The 18,971-nt window shown below is 32.8% G+C and overlaps 1 protein-coding gene across 18 annotated transcripts in view; it reads right to left on the reverse strand.

Moving 5' to 3' along the window:
- Positions 1–18,971, reverse strand: part of Birc6 (baculoviral IAP repeat containing 6) — a 212,070-nt gene that overhangs the window by 91,907 nt on the left and 101,192 nt on the right. For 13 of the 18 annotated variants that reach the window (XR_013429101.1, XM_078029413.1, XM_078029415.1 and 10 more), the window contains 13 exons: positions 18,814–18,941; positions 17,176–17,307; positions 15,978–16,193; positions 14,935–15,118; positions 14,137–14,292; positions 13,025–13,158; positions 12,153–12,306; positions 9,792–9,908; positions 7,070–7,224; positions 6,469–6,595; positions 6,004–6,114; positions 5,130–5,266; positions 3,120–3,247 (listed from right to left, as the gene is read on the reverse strand). Coding sequence is in view for 17 of the 18 variants with exons in the window: in XM_078029413.1 (XP_077885539.1) it covers positions 3,120–3,247; positions 5,130–5,266; positions 6,004–6,114; positions 6,469–6,595; positions 7,070–7,224; positions 9,792–9,908; positions 12,153–12,306; positions 13,025–13,158; positions 14,137–14,292; positions 14,935–15,118; positions 15,978–16,193; positions 17,176–17,307; positions 18,814–18,941 (1,879 nt within the window). In the remaining variant the exon portion in view is untranslated. The remainder of the gene's footprint in view (positions 1–3,119; positions 3,248–5,129; positions 5,267–6,003; positions 6,115–6,468; positions 6,596–7,069; positions 7,225–9,791; positions 9,909–12,152; positions 12,307–13,024; positions 13,159–14,136; positions 14,293–14,934; positions 15,119–15,977; positions 16,194–17,175; positions 17,308–18,813; positions 18,942–18,971) is intronic. The other 5 variants (XM_078029407.1, XM_021724552.3, XM_021724551.3 and 2 more) reach the window with 1 other exon arrangement.

An 18,971-nucleotide genomic window follows, 5' to 3' on the forward strand; every position in this document is an offset into this window, starting at 1 on the left:
AATAATATTACAAGAAAGAAAAAAAAAGGAATGAATTTTGGACATAAAGTATGTCCTACATTCAAAGTACTACCTAAGTATTAAAGGAGAATTCCTTAAAAATGGAAGAAAAAAAAAGGAAGAAAAAGTTGACAACTTCATCAAAATAAAGACTTCTCTAATTTTTGAAATACACTATTAAGAAAATGGAAATTAGATTCCACAGACCAATAGAAAATATCTGCAAACCATTCACTTGATAAAACTGAATGTTATCCTTTTTGGTGGTTCCAGGGATCAAACCCAAGGCCTCCTGCATGATGTGTGCTAAGCTATAGCCCCAGACCTGAATAACTCCTTTACAGCAAGAATGAGTATTTCAATATTGAATTAATCTAATTAAAGAACTGTTGGCTAATTTAATAGGATACAAGAGACTTTCTATAAAACACACAAACAAACATAGGAGTCTCCTTGGCTGCACTCTTCTGGATCATGTTAAAGAAATTATTTCCGGGAAATTTATGAGGTACATGCAGTGTAAAAAGTTGTGGAAAATAGTTGGGGCACAGATCTCAAAATACTTCCACTTAAAAAAAAAAATTGGATATAACTAATGTTAACTGTAAATAACTGTTAATGTACTGAAGTTTCATAAGAAAACCTTTAATGTTATACAATCCCTGTGGATAGAACTATGCTAAAGCCTACACCTAATAACAAGGTTTAGTGGTCCCATTGCGATAAAAATGTAATAGTATACTTAACAGAAAAACGAAATAATGATGATTGATCATTATTTGTTCACTAATTTTATTTATATCATCCAAAATCTCACAAATTCCTCCCAATAAAATACATAGCGTTTTCATGTTAATGTTTTCAAATTTATGTATCTAAATCATTACAGTCCCCTGTATGTTTCTGTATATGCTTTATATACTCCAAATAAGTTGAATTACAATAATATTGTTTTTAAAAAGTTATAAAAGGGGCTGATATAGCAGCTCAATGATAGAGAACTTGCCTAGCATACTGGGTTGATCCTTAGCACCACATAGAAAATGAATGAAGAGCTGGGTGCAGTGGCGCACAACTATAATCCCAGAAGCTTGGAAGGCTGAGACAGGAGGATTATGAGTTCAAAGCCAGCCTCAGCAACAGTGAGGTGCTAAGCACCTCAGTGAGACCCTATCTCTAATAAAAACACAAAATTGGGCTGGGGATGTGGCTTGATGGTTGAGTGTCCCAGAGTTCAATCCCTAGTACCCTTCCTTCCAAAAATGAATAAAATAGAAGTATTGTGTCCATCTACAACTAAACAATTTTTCAAAACAAAGTTATAAAAGGAAAGGAAACCACTGTGTCAGGAATTTCACTGTTTTTTAAAAAACAGGTTATTACAAATTGTTCATTTTTATGTTAAATTTTAACATTAATGTTTAAAGGTTCACATAACACACAAATGCTTTTAAACACTTTGAAAATTACGTGTATGTATATATGGACACGAAAACACACACACACACACACACACACACACACGTTTACATGCACTTGTACTTAAGAATAAAGTTAAATGACACTGACATCTTCACCTTTTCCTGCTTGTTACTGAGGATCAAATCCAAGGCCTCACACACAATAGGCAAGTGCTATACCATTGAGCTACATCCATAGCCTTTTTTTTTTTTTAATTTTTTTAGTTGTAGATGGACATAATATCTTTATTTTGTTTATTTATATGTGGTGCTGAGGATCAAATCCAGGGCCTCACACATACTAGACAACCGTTCTACCACTGAGCCATAACCCCAGCCCCCCTAGCCCTTTTAAAATTTTATTTTGATACAGGATCTCACTAAGTTGCCCATGCTGACCTTAATTTTGTATTCCTCCTGCCTCAGCATCCCAAGTAGGTGGGATTACAGGGATGCACCATCATATCCACCTTGACTTCTTTATGACACAAAAATGGTAATTAATTTTTAAAAAACTCAAATATTGCAGATGTTTTGTTTGTCATGTATTTTTTGTAACTATTAAAAGATTTTTTTGAGAAAGTAATGTTGGATTTTATGAAATGTTTTATATAATGATGGAAAAGATTTTATTAGTGTCACATATGCTCTTGAAGCATTCATATATTATCAGAACAAATCTAGCACTGTCGCAATTTTTCCATCTAAATATTTAATTTTTAGTTTTTTTAGGTGAACACAATATCTTTATTTTGTTTCTGTGTGGTGCTGAGAATTGAACCCAGTGCCTCATGCATGCTAGGCTCATGCGTTACCAGTTGTGCCACATCCCCAGCCCAATTTATCCATCTAAAACATTGCCTGATTATGTGTTTTTTTTGAAATATTTATTTTTTAGATGTAGTTGGACTCAATACTTTTATTTATAAATATAAATAATTTTATTAAGACTTTAATAAAATTATTTATATAAATAAATAAAGATGTTGAGGTTCGAACCCAGGGCCTCGCATGGGCTAGATGGAGCTCTACCTCTGAGCTACTACCCCAGGCCCCTGACTGATTATGTTAATAAATACATCTAGTATTTCTATATGAGATTATTAATGAACAATATTTTCTTTTGTAAGCTATCCTCTCCAAGGTTTTCTTATGATATATAAATTCAATGGTAGCTTTATTTCTGTTTTCCAGAATAATTTCAAATAGGTGCAAAATAAATTTTACCTTTAAGATTTATAATGACTGGGCTCGGTTTGTAGTTCAGTGGTAGAGTGCTTGTGAGGAACTGGGTTCAATCCTCAGTACCACGTAAAAATAAGTAAATAAACTAAAGGTATTGTGTCCATCTACAACTAAAAATAAATATTTAAAAAAATTTATGACTAATCTATGAAACCATTAAAAGCAGGCAAATTTTCAGGCACTAAATACTCCTTCCTTATTAGACAACTGAGGGATTTAAAAGGGCCTTAATGAAACAAAATGGAAGTGAATCTGGAAACATACCAAAGAACTCCCCCTGACACACACTCCTAAATACCTACTGTTCTGCCAATTCATTCTCAGATAAATTCCTAACAAACATTAAAGTAAAGTATATCTGGAAGATTACAGGTGACTTCTGTATTGAGACAACAAGAGTACATTGAAATTTACCTTTCTGTTGAAAGTATATGAATCAGCTTGAGCAAAAATTCACTGAATATCTGAGGACATGTTGAAGATAGATGCACTTGTAATCGGGTAAGAAATTCTTGCATAGCTTGTGTAGCTGTTGGACCAACCTGAAGAGAAATGTATTTCCACTAAAAACAGCTCACTATTATTATTTATAGAAGCAGTCACTATAATGGCATAGGATGTAAAGTCAAAAGTTGCACTATTATAATTTCCATATAAGAAAGAACAAAAATATAAACAGTGGCAGAGGAAACTGACATTTTAGGTCTTAGTTTATTTATTATAAATGGCAAATTATAGAAATGATTAACAAAAGCTTTTTCTTTTCTTTCCCAATGAACCACAACCCCAGGCCATTTTCATATTTTACTTAGTGACAGGGTCTCACTGAGTTGCTTAGGGCTGTGCTAAAGTTGATGAGCCTGGCTTTGAAGTCAAAATCCTCCTACCTCAGCTGAGCAGCTGGCATTAATAGATTTTTCATCGTGGTTTATATATAACAACTAATTAGGTTTGATGAATAAATCATAAAACTCTGAAATTTTAGAAAAACAAAATGCAATATAATCCTACAAACTAAATTAAATCAATTTAATTATTAATAATGGACCAAGAAATTAAACTCTTAATCAAACTTCCTACATAAAACCAAGATATAAGATATCATCACAAGGAAAGCTTATCCTTAATAATTTACTCTGCCTTATTGGGTGAGGACAAGCACCCTGGTACCTAGCTCTACTACTAACAAGCTATATAATTTGGGGCAGTATAGCAGACTTATGTTTTTTCACATTTAATATAATGAAATTGGAATTAGTGATCTCAAATTAATTCATCTTTACACATAGTTATTTCTCAGGAACATGTCTGTCCCTACCAAAATTCTGTCCCAATCTATTAATAGTTTCTTCCCTCCTTTTTACTTGACTCTTTACTATGACCATAAAATTAAATTTTCAATGTCAAAATATTCACTGAAAGTATCCACCCAAATTTAAAGTTGATGACGGCAGAGACTGTCTTGGTAAATACTTTCATCACTAATATTGAGAACAGTACCTAAGCCTAGTATAGAGAAACCTATTGAACACTTATTGAACAAATGAAATAACAGAAGGACTAAGATTATTATGGACTATGCAACAAAATTAGAACTTGTTTAATGGCAAAGCCAGATAAGAATTTTTAAAAGAATCAAAAATGATAAATTGAAAGAAACCTTGGAAAACCTCCATTAAAAATATTTATGAATACTAAAGATATTTTATACAAGATATTTAAACTAGAAGCAGTATAATACAAGAAGAAATTAAGTTGTTAATTGAACAGAAAATGTTGAATTCTAAGCAATATTTTGTTATTTTTTGCTATCCAAATACAATAAATAATATAAAATGTCTGAGCTATTAATCATTGGGGGGGGTTGTGGGGGTGTTACCAGGAAGTGAACCCAGGGAGACTTAACCACTGAGCCACAACCCAGGCACTTTTTAATATTTTATTTAGACACCAGATCTCACTGAGTTGCTTAGCACCTCCCTAAGTTACTGAGGCTGGCTGTGAACTCATAATCCTCCTGCCTCAGCCTCACAGGCTGCTGAGTTTACAAGAAAACTTACGCCCAACTCTGAGCTATCAATCCTAAAAGCAGAACTCACAAAAAATGAATTCTTAAATCTTCATTCCAAAAATTTTAAGTGTTTTCTTGGCTTTGTAATTACATTAAATTATAAACCTAAATTATACAAAATCAAAGCCAAACACAAACTCTACATTAAAAAAAAAAATTCAATGTTCTTTGATAACAACCTACCATCTGTTGTCCAGTTTCTATATAGCTACTTTATAAATAATACAAAATTATTTATTATACTAACATACAAGGGCTATTACTTAAATTTTAATGATGAAAATTTTATAGTTTTACTTCAAAAATATTATTTATTGAATAGTCTGGGCACATCACTAATTAAGTTTTATTACCTGTGGACTGTGTTGATTTGTTCCGTGTGGACTGGTACCAGAAAGAAATTTCACTAATACATGAATGAGGTTTGGATCTGAAACCAACAAATGAGCAGTACTCTCCTGAGTTCCAATCCCACTGCTGGAACCAACTACTAAAAAATAATAATAATAATTAATCTTAATAAATTGACTACAAAACAACAATTTCCAATATATATATAAACATCTTTTAGTTCAAAGAAAACTTATATATTGCTAGTAATTACAAGTTTATTAAAAGAGTTCCAACCTATACACACTATTGATAGACCTGGATTTCATTCTTTATTTTCATCTACCACATTATCTCCTCCCTCGTTCTTCTGACTATGAATACAGTCAAGTGAAAAACAAACAACACCTTACCATTATGTTAGGAGTCTATTTTTAGGAACTATTTTTCCTTAGCTTTTCAGATAAACTCAGTTTTCTAAGATAAACTGAGGCCAAAACTATTCCTTTTTGCATGTTACATACAACTAACTAATGTATAGGCAACCCACTGATTCTCTTGAGCAGAATAAAACATCTTTGTTTATCAGATAGCAATATTTTTATCTCATTTTTGGATAATATATTCCAAATAAGAAAATAGAAGAGCACTTTGATGTTAAACAATGATTCAAATAACAGCTTTATCAAAGTGACAGAACTCTCAATTTAATGAAGTCTTTCTCAAATAGAGATTAAAATCCATCCTCTTATAACTTCCAGATTGAATACAATGTAATTGAAAGGACTGCAATTACTTATACAACCACATCACTTCTGGTAAAAATATGTTAAGAATTCGATAATAAGCATATTAAAATGTACATCAGAAATTACGTTAATAAGTTTCTGAACTTACAATTAAGCTGCATGTTTGTCATGAGTGTTAGGCTATGGAGTACAAGGCACCATGTCCGGAGCAAAGTATTGGGATACCACGCTAGCACTGTGAGAAAGCTAGTTATTGAGGCTACATACAAAAGAGGAAAGAAAAAAATTTTACTCAGAAAAACTGAATATTTACTAAGAATTAAAAACCAAAAGAACGAACTAACAAATAAGATTATTTTTTAAAATTAGCTCATTAACTACTGTCCTTGGAACACACAAATATAGTTCCGAATTAAATACAACTAAAACTTTGAGAATAACATTTCCCAGCAAGGGTAGAGCTCAGTCTACAACACTTAAAATAACATGTTCTCATTACACATTTGTTATACATGCATAGAAACTGGTACATTTTAGGTACATTTAACCTAATTATTACTATTTAGCTATTTTATTTATACCTATTAGGGTTTTTTCTACAAATAAATCTTACCTTGATTTAATGAAATGACAGGTATTCGATTAGCATTATATAAAAAAATGTCTGCTCCAGTCTCTTTATTTCCAGATGAGCTAGAATTCAGGCTCAATGTGAGCCACAACTGGAGAAGTGACTCCAACTGAAAATGAATGAAAATTGACAGGGGGGAAAAATTACATATTATAAAATGTATTTCAACAAAAATCTTACTGCTTAAAATCATGTCATGAATAAAGAAATTTTTCAATTAAATATTTCCTCCAGTTACTTCATGTGACAAGCAAGTACATCTTAAAATTCCAGAACAAAATTTAACTCAGTTAAAATTTACCATTTACATCATATAAATGTTTTTCTAAGTTAAAAGAGGTTATTCAAGTTATTAAATTGATGGGTTTTATACAATATGTGGTAGAAACTAAGGCTTAAAATCATGAAAATTAAAAATAGTCCCTTTAAGGAGGACCTGTGATAATTAAAGCATTTCCAATATTGTCCCAATTGAGTATAATTAATAATCACCATCAAGTTGCAAATGAACTTTACAGTTAGTTTCACCATTTCAGAGGCTCCCAATAATATGTTAAAATATCATTTTCTCCCAAAGTCATACCTGAACATGATGGACTTGAAGCATGGAAAAAAGTTTGTTGAAACAAACATTTAACATTGGTACAGATGATAACTGTATAATAAGCTGGCTGGTTTGGTTTGCTGTTTGTAAACCTCCTAGAAGTGAATCATCTGTTCCAGTGGGAGACTGAGATACTGAAAATCAAACAGAAGTATGATGTTATAAACAAAGTTTCAGAACACACACTAACTCGTTACTTATATGTATGCATAGGTAAAAATAATTTTTTTAACCTGCATTCTGTAAAATGGTTTAAAGTTATATGTTAGTATCTGAAAAACTTAATTTTTAACATTGTTTGAAGGTAAAAAAGATAGTCACCAACAAGAGAAGCTCCCAAATACACAGGACTCATTCAATAAAGGAAAAGAACATACAGTTTTTTTAACAGTTTTTGCTAATTAATAAAAGAGGAAAGAGAAAGAAAGAAAGAAGAATCTTATCTGATTTTATTATTCATTGTAGGGATTTTTGTTTTGTTTTTTCTTCCTATCATGACACTAGAAATTAAACCCACGGCTTCTGTTACCATTGAGCTACACCCCCAGTCATTTTTATTTTGAGACAGGGTATCCCTAAACTTCCTAGGCTAGCTTCAATTCTGTAATCCTTCTGCCTCAGGCTACCAACCAGCTAAGATTATAAACATGTACCACCCTGCCTGGCGTGATTCTAGACATTGATGGATTATTAGAATCACATAGGCAAAATGCAAAATTCTGATGTTCAGGCTACATGTCAAATGAATTATTTACTGATAACCTTTCCTTCTTTTTCTTTTCTTTTCTTTTTTTTTTTTGGTGAAGTATCCCAGGATGGTCTCAAACTTGTGAACCTCCTACCTCAGCCTCCCAAGTAACTGGGGATTTCAAATGTGTGTCAGCAGGCCAAACAAATTGAGAATTTAATCATGGTGATCAGAAAAATTTAGGGACATTTAGAGGTTTTTGTTCATATATTTAGAATATGCTTATACTAAAAGATACACACTTGTATGCAGGATAGTAATCAAAACAGAATGTTAAAAGAAGCAGATAGGAATTTTAAAAAGACCTTATAAGTTGTTTCAAACAAGCAATGTATAACAATGGTTTATCTGGGATAGTGCTGAGTTGTCTCTGGTCATGCAGAAACTAAACCCTATTGGTGGTGGGATGGAAGGGTCCCATATTACAAAGAAGATACAATAATATTAGTTTACCAATACAAAGATGATAGGACACTAAGTCATACTCTTTGTCTTTCTCCTTTACTCTGCACCTTCGAAGGCAAAAAACAAACCAGAGTACAAACTGAAATGAACCTAAAACGAGTTCTCTATTAAAATGAATTGTGGAACCTCCTTTACAGGAGAAGCAGGAGTTGATCTTCCTGCTTTCCAAAAACTATCTCTGGCTTCAGAGAAAGCAAATTGGTTTTTAGGCCAAGAAAAATAAAACCATTATCGTCTCCTCAGCACAGCTCTTCAATTTTTGTTTTTCAGAAACAGGGTGTTATTATTAACTATACTTTTCTGACATGAGGAAATCAACAAAAGTTCACCACTGTATATCAAAACCAGTAATGGCGGGGCATGATGGTGCACACCTGTAATCCCAGTAGTTTGGGAGGCAAAGGCAGGAGGATTGTGAGTTCAAAGCCAGCCTCAGCAACTAGTAAGGCCCTAAGCAACTCAGTGAGACCCTGTCTGTGAATAAAATATGAGATAGGGCTGAAGACATGGCTCAGTGGTCAAGTGCCACTGAGTTCAATCCCCAGTAACACCCTCTCCACTCCCAGAACCAAAACACTCACACAAACACTTAAAAAAAAAGTCAATAATGTCCAAATCTGCAAAGCCATCTGTTTCTGTTATGCAGCCATGCTCATTGTCTATGGCTACATTCCCACACTAAGTCAGAATTGAGAAGTTTTAGCATACCATATGGCAAGTAAAGTCCAAAATGCTTACTAATGGCCCTTTATGAAAAAGTTTGCCTTCTCTTTTTGCTTATATATATATATTTTTTTTTTTGGTGAAGTATCCCAGGCTGGTCTCAAATTTGTGATCCTCCTACCTCAGCCTCCCAAGTAACTGAGCATTTCAAATGTGTGTCAGCAGGCCAAACAAATTGAGAATTTAATCATGGGGATCAGAAAAATATAGGGACACTTAGAGGTTTTTATTCATATATTTAGAATATGATTATACTAAAAAGATACACAGTTGTGTGCAGGATAACTACTAAATCTTCTCAATTATGGAATTCAGTTATAAGGCCCATTTGGATGCCATGCCACCTATACATTCCATCCTAGTCTTTGAGGATGATAAAGATGTTTTTATTAAAAACTCCACTCTTGGGTCTGGGACTCAGTGGTAGAGTGCCTGCCTCACATGTGTGATGTACTAGGTTAAATTCTCAGCATCACATATAAATAAATGAATAAAATAAAGGTCCATCAACACAAAATTAAAAAAAAAAAACTCCATTATTATTTGTTTGTTTTTTGTTGGGACTGGGGATAGCCCAGAGATGCTCTACTATTGAACTTCATCGCTACCCCTTTTTGTTTTTACTTTGAGGCAGGGTATTGCTGATAAGCTCCTTTAGATTCACAACAGACATGGAATTTTGACATTTGTCCTTGTACAATGCGCCTGTAAATAATCAAGACGAATCATTCCTTATAATTGTCTAAAAATTGTCATTTTACTTACATGTTGGAGACGTATTTGTTAATGCTTGTAAAATGGAATCTGCTTCCAGAGTGGACATCATTTTTAACATAAGTTCTGCTTGCTGTTCAAGTCCAACTTCTAGGCGAGCATCTAGGGCTGCAAAAAGCAAGTAAAAGGAAGCCTAATTGATGATCATTATTACTTATATCCTACCTCCTACAAAAAAAAGTCAAAATCCAAACTCAGGAAAGGATGTGTATGCCCTTAGACAAGTACAGCTTGGCATGCACTATCAGAGGCAGAGCTGGAAGACCATCTGTACAAATGTGGTTAAAGAGAAGAGACTGAGGTAGGCATAGTGGCACAAGACTGAAATCCCAACTACTCAGGAAACTGAAGCAAAAGGATCCCCAAGTCTGAGGTGAGCCTTGACAACTTGGCAAGATCCTCTAACAAAATAAAAGAACTAAAATATAAAGGGCATAGAGGTGAGATCAATGGCAAAGAACCCAAAGTTCAATCCAAAATACTACAAAAAAAAAAAGAGAGATAGACTAATTAAATAAATAATAATAGTAGATGCAAATATGTTAAGGATAATGATAGGTTTTTCACTCAGAAAAAAAAAAAAGGAGTGTAAATATGGGAAGGGAGAAAACTTAAATGAACCCTACAGAACTACACGATAACCAGATATACCAATGTGAACTCTATCAAGACAGTATGGAAATAGACAACAAAACTAACAAGTACATCTTGCATTCAAATCTTTTTTTTTAAACAATATTCTGCTTTGAATAGATCTGAATACCATATTATTTATACAAGTGGCTAATTCCCAACTAGGGAAAATAAACTAAACAATGAGCTGGGGGCATCTCATTTTGTTAGAGAACAAGAAGTGCTCAAAGACTGCTAAGAGTATGTCAAAAAGGTCAAGAGAGGGCTGGGGTTGTAGCTCAGTGGTAGTGTGCTTGCCTGGCACATGTGAGGGACTAGCTTCAATCCTCAGCACTACATATGAATGAATGAATGAGACAAAGGTATGTGTCCATCTACAACTAAAAATTTAAAAATGGTCCAAGAGACCAGATTGAAGGAGATCCTACTGGTCAAATGTAAGACAACTTGAAGATCAAATTACATAAAGATAACACTGAATATATTTAATGAATCTTAAACTAATACATTTTAAAAAATGATTAAAATAATAAATTTTATGTTATTTGCATTTTACTACAATAAAAGCAAACCAGTAACATACTGTAATAAGAAATTATAACTGCGTTAAATAAATTTTTTACAAAGGAGAAAAATGCAACTCCATGAAGAAGAAGCCCGGTGGACACCTCCTTAATCAAGTGATTAATTTTTTTTTCCTTTGGTGATAATGGGATTTGAACCCAGGGCCTTGTGCATGCAAGGCAAGCACTGTACCAATGAGCTATATCCCCAGCCCCTTTAAGTGATTAAATGTAACAGCATCATAAGTAAAACAAATCAAAACCATGGGTCACATACAAAGATACAGCAAACAAAAATGACTATTATTGCTGTGATATTCCTACCAAGATTCATGACTTCAATCTAATTATGAGAAAATACTATACAAATCTAAATTGAGGGATGTTCTATAAATAACTAGTCTATAATCTGCAAAAGGGTTAAGGTCATGAAGGTCAACATTGAGAAACCATCTCAGACTGAAGATCTGACAACTAGAATGCAAAGCATGATTTTCACTGGGTCCTTCTTCGTAAAGGGCATTATTCTGACAACTGTTAAAATCTGAATGGCCTCTCAGTATAAGGTAATAGTAATATTAATATTCTGATTCTGATGAAATATGCATCTTTGATGTGCTCATATTAAAGAATGTCTAGCTTTTAAACCAAAAAATTGGATTGGCAGCTTACACTCAACTGGTTCAGGATAACAAACATGCTCTGAATTTTACTTGTTTCAAACTTTTTCAAATCTGTAATTATTTCCATTTTTAAGATATTTTATTGAAAAATTTAAATGATACATTGTACATGACCAGTAAAGTGAAAAACTAGTATTCAATGTGGGGTTTTTATACATAAAAATTTATTATTAAAAAGATAATAAAGCAAACAAAGCACAATTATTTAAAATCATTGTCAGTCTCATACAACCCACAAATAATTTTTGCTAAGTATTATTTTGAGAAACAGATGGACCATCATTGAATGAAAGCTCCTCTAAACTTTATGATAGAAAAGAACAGGAAGCTCTGAATGACACTCTATGGTACAACTTTGATACCAAACCTATTGTACACTCAGACTCAATTTCTCAAGAGACAAAATATATATAAATTTAGTACTTGCTTTAAGAATAGTATATACCTCAAAACAGTCACATACAAACACTTACCCTGAGATACTGAAACACTAACTGTTTGTGATCCATTCTTTTCTGTGTTTGCTGGTGGCTTTGCTACAGGGATTCCCAAACCTCCGATGTAAGGATTATAATTGTAGGTACAATAATCAGCACCCCAGTAATCATACCATGTACTGCTTATTGGCTTAAAAAAAATGGAAAAGAAGTTGTGGTTTATTTTTGGTTTTCTACTGTAAACTAAAACAGAACTACACAATAAACATTCTTCACATCCTTTAAATTTTCACCCATTTAGAATTTTAATGATTTGCAAGAATGTTTCAATGATAGCCTTTTCATTTTTTGAAAAATCTAAAAATCTAACGAACCAAAAGAACAATACCACTACAAAGTATTATAGGTGTAGGTGTATCTTCTTTAGAAAAAGGGGAGGCTAACATAGAAGATTAACCTAAAAGAAGCTCAGTTTAGATAAAGACTATTGGCTGCCTGAAAGGCTGATAATCCTTAACTCAATTTCTAAATGCTTATTAATGATACTTATAATAATTATTAATGGCTACATCAACAAAAATGGTATAAATTTCCTTCATACTATTCCATAAGTTTCTTTTAAAAAATGCCTATAGTACTATAGCAATTTAATGAATTTTACATATACTGAATAAATGGGATTCATTTGGTAATAATTTTGTATATTTTTATTTTTTTAGTTTTCGGCGGATACAACATCTTTGTTTGTATGTGGTGCTGAGGATCGAACTCAGGCCGCACGCATGCCAGGCAAGCGCGCTACCGCTTAAGCCACATCCCCAGCCCAGTATATTTTCTTCTTTGAAGTAATTGCTAATCTAAAAATGTATGAGTATTTTGATTACACACAATATTCTAATAGAGCATACCTTAAAAACTTTGGCTGCAAGGGGATCCTTTTCTAAATCAATATCTAGAGGATCAATGTCAACTTCCATTAGATCTTGAAGTAACTCAAGGTCAATTTCCTTATCTTTTTCCAAAGAAGAGAGGGGGGGTGTGCCTTTAAATAATTGAAAATTACTGTATTATATTTAACATGAAATTTAGCCAACATATTGCTTTTAGTTGCAGAAAAAAAATATTTTGTTTACATATAACAGACACACGCTAAAAGATTTTAAAAGTTTAAAAATCTAAACTTTTACACTTAATTATTAATGAGTACATAAAGGTATTACTTCACAGAACAAAATAAAAAACACTACTAGCATGATACTTGATTTCCTAGAGAAAATACCACAATATTAGCTGTTGTTGGATCAAGTTGCATAAACTTTGCTATTAAAAATAGTCATAGCTGGCTGGGTTTGTAGCTCAGTGGTAGAGCGTTCGCCTAGCATGTGCGAGACCCTGGGTTCAAACCTCAGCACAAACAAAAACAAATTAAATAAAAGGTACTGTGTCCATCTACAACTAAAAAAAAAAAAAAATCACTTTAAAAAAATAGTCATAGGCAGGCATGGTGAAGCACACCTATAATCCCAGCAACTCAGGAGGCTGAGGCAAGAGGATTGCAAGAATAAGTCTAGCCTCAGCAAATTAGTGAGGCTCTAAGCAACATAGAAAGACCGTCTCAAAATAAAAAATAAAAAGGGCTGGGGATAGGCTCAGTAGTTAAGCACAGCTGGGTTCAATCTTCCATATCCCCACACACTCCCCCACCCCCCAAAAAAGAGGGAGAGAGAAGTCATTAAATGTGTCCCACATTTTAGTGAAACTTCTACAGATACAAATCAGACTATATCAAGGTAATTGGGATATTATAAAATGATAGTACTTTGTTGTAATTAACACTCACACCCAGAAACAAGGCAAAATATGTTAACTGGAAAAATATCTTGCATCATTATATAAGGTCAAAAAGCTCAAATGAAAACGTAAAAACCCATTTTATACTTCATAGCATTTTTTGTTTTGAAATGTACTCAATTTGTAGAAAATACTAAGGAATATTTTTTTTTTTAATTTTTTACTGTACCAGTTAAATCATGTGTCAAAGGTTCATCTATAGTTTCCAGCAACTGAACTGAAGACGGCTGAAGGGAGTCGTCAGAGTCACCAGCTGTTGCACCTACATCATCACCCACTGCTCCTTCTTCCATGGCTTCTGCAGCTACTGGTGCCAACAATTCTCCTGCATTTAAGAAGATAATCTTAACCACTTTAATAACTTAGACACAGTCTTCTAATATATATTGAACCATTATATTTTTCCTTCCAGTGTTCAGAAAGACACATATACTCTACCAACTAGAAAAGAAAATACGGCAAATGAGTTCTCACCTACCTAAAGAATGCTAAAACTCACTGCAGTACCTACAAATGCCGAAAACAAATGACTAGTAGGGAAAAACGCACAATATTCAAAATCAACAAGGAGTTGTTATAATCACTTTCAGATGTTAACTAACTTAGTCATCAAAACAAGCTTATAAGGAAAGGTATTTTTAATATCCTTATTTTACAAATGAAGAAGCTCAGGCATAGTGATTTCTTAAAGGTCACATAAATAACTAGCAAGAAGCACACCAATGTTATTAACAAAGCAGATTAGTTTCAATATTCATGCACTTAAACTAACTGCTCTCGAAAGACTTAGATTTATCGAAACTGTCAACATAAATTAAGTAGAAAAGTAATTTTAAATGGTTGCTACTGCTTGACATTAAAGAGAATTTTATGCTTTTAAGAGATTATAATTTCCTTTAATGAGTAATTAGTTAAGCAATGACAAGTTAATTCTGACATACCCAAGGAAAAATAAATCCTTACAAACCTGCCAAAATATCCTGTAGCATACAAGTTAAGGAATACTGAGCCCAAGCACCACCCCAAGATATATCTCCTCTATTGAAGTCAGTTCCAACCAAAAGCAACAGCAGTCTTTCCAGTTGTGGTTCATTCACAATTTCACACAAATGAATGGTTGGTCTTGTGGCATTTGCAATGCGTGCAAGAACCTAGAATACATTTTATAAAACCATATAAAAATTATACATTTTTCCAAAAAATAATAGAAATCTATCAATAGGTTTGGCACTACACTAATGACTTACAATAATAAGTATGATTCTGGTATCTTAAGTAATTACTTGAGATGAAATATAGAAGAAAGTAATCTTTTTTGGTTTTGTTTTTTTCTTTTTGTTTTTGTTTTTTTTGTTTTTTGGTAATGCTGGGAAATGAACCCAGGCCCAAACACATGACACAAAGACATTTTACCACAGAGTTATCCTCAGCTTCATTTTTTATCTTATTTTGAGACAGGGTCTCTCTAAATTGCTCAGAATGGCCTCAAACTTGAGATTTTCCTGCCTCGGCCTCCCAAGTTGCTGGGATTACAGGCATGCACTACGGTGCCTAGCAAAAATAATATAATTTCATCAGTGCAGTGTTAAATATAGTTTTAAATCTGAGTGGAACAGTTAAGAATAACTTCTATAAATAGTGAACATGCTACAGGAAAACAATCATAACTTTGAAAGTCTTTCATTAATATCATGTGACACTTACCTGTATATTTCATAATTTAACTTAAGAAAGGTTAAGTTGAAATAGACATACCCAAATTACCCACATTTAAAACACCTGACTTTTAAATAGATTAAAATTTATATTAGATTTCTCTAGAAATAAATGAAAAATTTAAATCTTTCAACGCACAAAAAAAAAAACTTAAGTAACTGCAAAAAAAGAAAACCAAAAGATGAACTACTATTTTATCTTAATCAAAATCAAATAAAAACTGTATACTTCTGAAGTTCTTTTTCTTACTCTTTAAAGTCTAGATTTATAAATTACGCATAATAGTTTACTTACCTTACAGACAAATAATAAGAGATCTGCATGACATGTAAAGTCCATGGAGAGGAGAAACAAAACGAGTTTTTGGACTACCGAGATGCAACGTTCATGGGCAAGAGTAAATGGAAGTGGTTCTATCTCTGGACTTTCTTTTGTTGTAGTAACTTCTGTGTCTAAGTTAGAACGAGACCATTCTGCTGTCCGGCGCAAACGAATTAGATCCTTAAAGTGCTGTATACAGAAATTTACAGTTTTTAAATCAACGTTTATTTAATGGAAAAGTTTCAGTATACATTTATGAAAATATTACTCAACACACAACTTACAGTGAATAAAATTTTTAGATTAAACTATAAGCTTCAAAAAGTAAGATTATTAAAAACTGCATTGACTAATATATCTTACCTCTGTATAAAAGCTTTTCGGAAAACTGAAATTCTACAGAAAAGTCAGAGAAATATATAATGGCAAACCTAACATCTTTAATTAGTATCACTAAAATATCCTAAGTGTGATGTATACAGGCTGGGTGGTTCCAAGTCATTCCAAGACTGAATGGAATAAGCATATTTAAAAAAACGCAATATACAAATGTGACTACTACATGTTATATACACACATATATTCACACACACCCATATATACATATGCATACAAGTGACTATGTTTTATTTTATTAAAATAACTACCACAACTTCATTTTCACTTTCAAGGACATATATAGGCTATATTTGAAACCTGTGCACAACCGGATCCAAAATAAATTTCAATTCTAAACCTAACAATGAAAATCTTACAATAATATACTAAAAATCTCTTTGAGATGCCAAAAATTTTCACTTTACATTTTTTATTTTTAAAATTAGCAAAAAGGTATTTGTAATCATCCAGTATTTTTTGTATTATAGAACAGAAAAACAAACATCATCAATGCCACATGAGCAAAACTATATATCCCACTGCTTTCTTTATGTTCAGTTTACTAAATTTTAATCCACTTTGAAGTAATAAACAGAACAGGTTACAAAACATTTCCTTGATTTAAAGTCTACCTCACCAAAAAAAGTTGAATAGATTGGTATTTTTTTTTGATAAGCAGAACAACATATTTAAATTTTCTGATCATTCCTAAAGATACTTAACAAAATAACTTAAGATGCTTAAAAATAAAAAAAAGCAGCTTTTCTAAGATAATTAAAAAATATATCCATACCTTTGAAGTAGCCTGCTTTAGTTTTGCTTGTTCTACTAGGAGTTTATATGATGATCCCTTATTACTTTGTATTTTTTCTTTCTCCATCTGTTCCACCAACGCCTTCTGTTTTGCTTTCAGTAGGTTAAGTTGCTTTAAAATACAAGTAAACAACTTAGTCTTAAAAACATTAAGGGATCCCAGCGGCTTGGGAGGCTGAGGAAGGAGGATTAGCGGTTGAAAGCCAGCCTCAGCAAGATGAAGGCCCTAAGCAACCCTGTCTCTAAATAAAATACAAAATGGGATTGGGGATGTGGCTCAGTGGTCAAGTGCCCCTGAGTTCAATCCCTGCTACATACACATACACACACACAAAAAAAAAAACATTAGGGGAAGGATATTGGCCAAATTATATTGTTACATTGTGTGCATGTACTAGTATGTAACAACAAAACCCACCAGTTTGTACAACTATAATGTACAATAAAAAAGAAAAACAACATTAAAGACAAGTAAATTATTATTATTTATATACTTCTTATGAATTCATACATCAAACTAATGGAATAAAGAATTCCTTGAATAATGTAGTAATAAAATTTTACTATTTAGCCCCTCTAAAAACTTCATTTCCAAATCCTGATTTCAAAATCTCTCATTAAAGACTCATTAGTTATGCTGAAGTGGGTGGCACATGCTTATAAACCCAGCTACTCAGGACGAGGAGGCAGGAGGATGGTGCATCTGAGGACACCTTTAGTAAGACTCTGTCTTGCTAATGTAAAAAATGAAAATGTTGGGGTAGAGCTGGGGTTGTGGCTCAGTGGTAGAGCGTTTGCCTCACACATGTGAGGCACTGGGTTTGATCCTCAGCACCACATAAAAAATAAATAAATAAACAAAATAAAGGTATTGTGTCCATCTAGAACTTTTAAAAAAATTAAAAAAAGAAAATGGCTGGGGAAGTAGCTCAGTGGTAGTATCTCAGAGTTCCATCCTCAGTACCACAAACAAAGTAAAAATTAAAATCTTCAGTCCCTTACATTTAGGAGAAGGGAAGTAACTAGGAGACTTTCTTACACAAGTCAACTAATATCATAGTACTAGTTTATTTGTATAACATGATAGATATTTTGAATGGCAGAAAAAACGTATTTTTAATACATGAAAAAATACTTTTATAGTCTAAGAGTTCTTAGCTTTGCTTTTCTGGAAATTTCCTTCAAGAAATTTTCCTTCAGGGAAGCTGTTCACCTCACATCAGCAAAGAAGAGCAAAGGAAGATGCACTTCCAGGGATGCTACCACTAGCCTACCTACTCTAGCCACATCCTACCTGCCTAGATACAGCTCTCACAATCCAATCACGTTACCTCTGAACATTCCTACTTTAACACAGTAGCTTTTAGGGGACACCTCATATCCAAACCATAACAGTAAACTCATTTGGAGTGGTAGTAATAGAGAGTAAAGAAGTAAACAGTTTAAAGAACATCACCAAAAATCTATTGCCATTTTACAAATAAGGTTTCCAAAGTATTAAATCTCCCCAAGCTATATAGCTGGTTAAATATATAACTAACATTTGATGGCACATATGTCATATGCAACCTTCAAAATGATAATTCTCTCAAATATTAAAATAAAAAAATACTGTTACCTGTTTATGATGAACAAGCTGTTTTCTGATCTTTCTGGAATATAATCTATCAAGGCTACTGCTGCCCTTGGAAGACCTATTTAAACTCTGAGTGTGCAGATTATTGTTAATAAAACTCCACTGGTTACCTAGAGGGGGAGGAAAAAGCCTGTTAATAA

Source organism: Ictidomys tridecemlineatus, chromosome 12 (assembly GCF_052094955.1).
Source record: "Ictidomys tridecemlineatus isolate mIctTri1 chromosome 12, mIctTri1.hap1, whole genome shotgun sequence".
Taxonomy (NCBI): Eukaryota; Metazoa; Chordata; class Mammalia; order Rodentia; family Sciuridae; genus Ictidomys; species Ictidomys tridecemlineatus.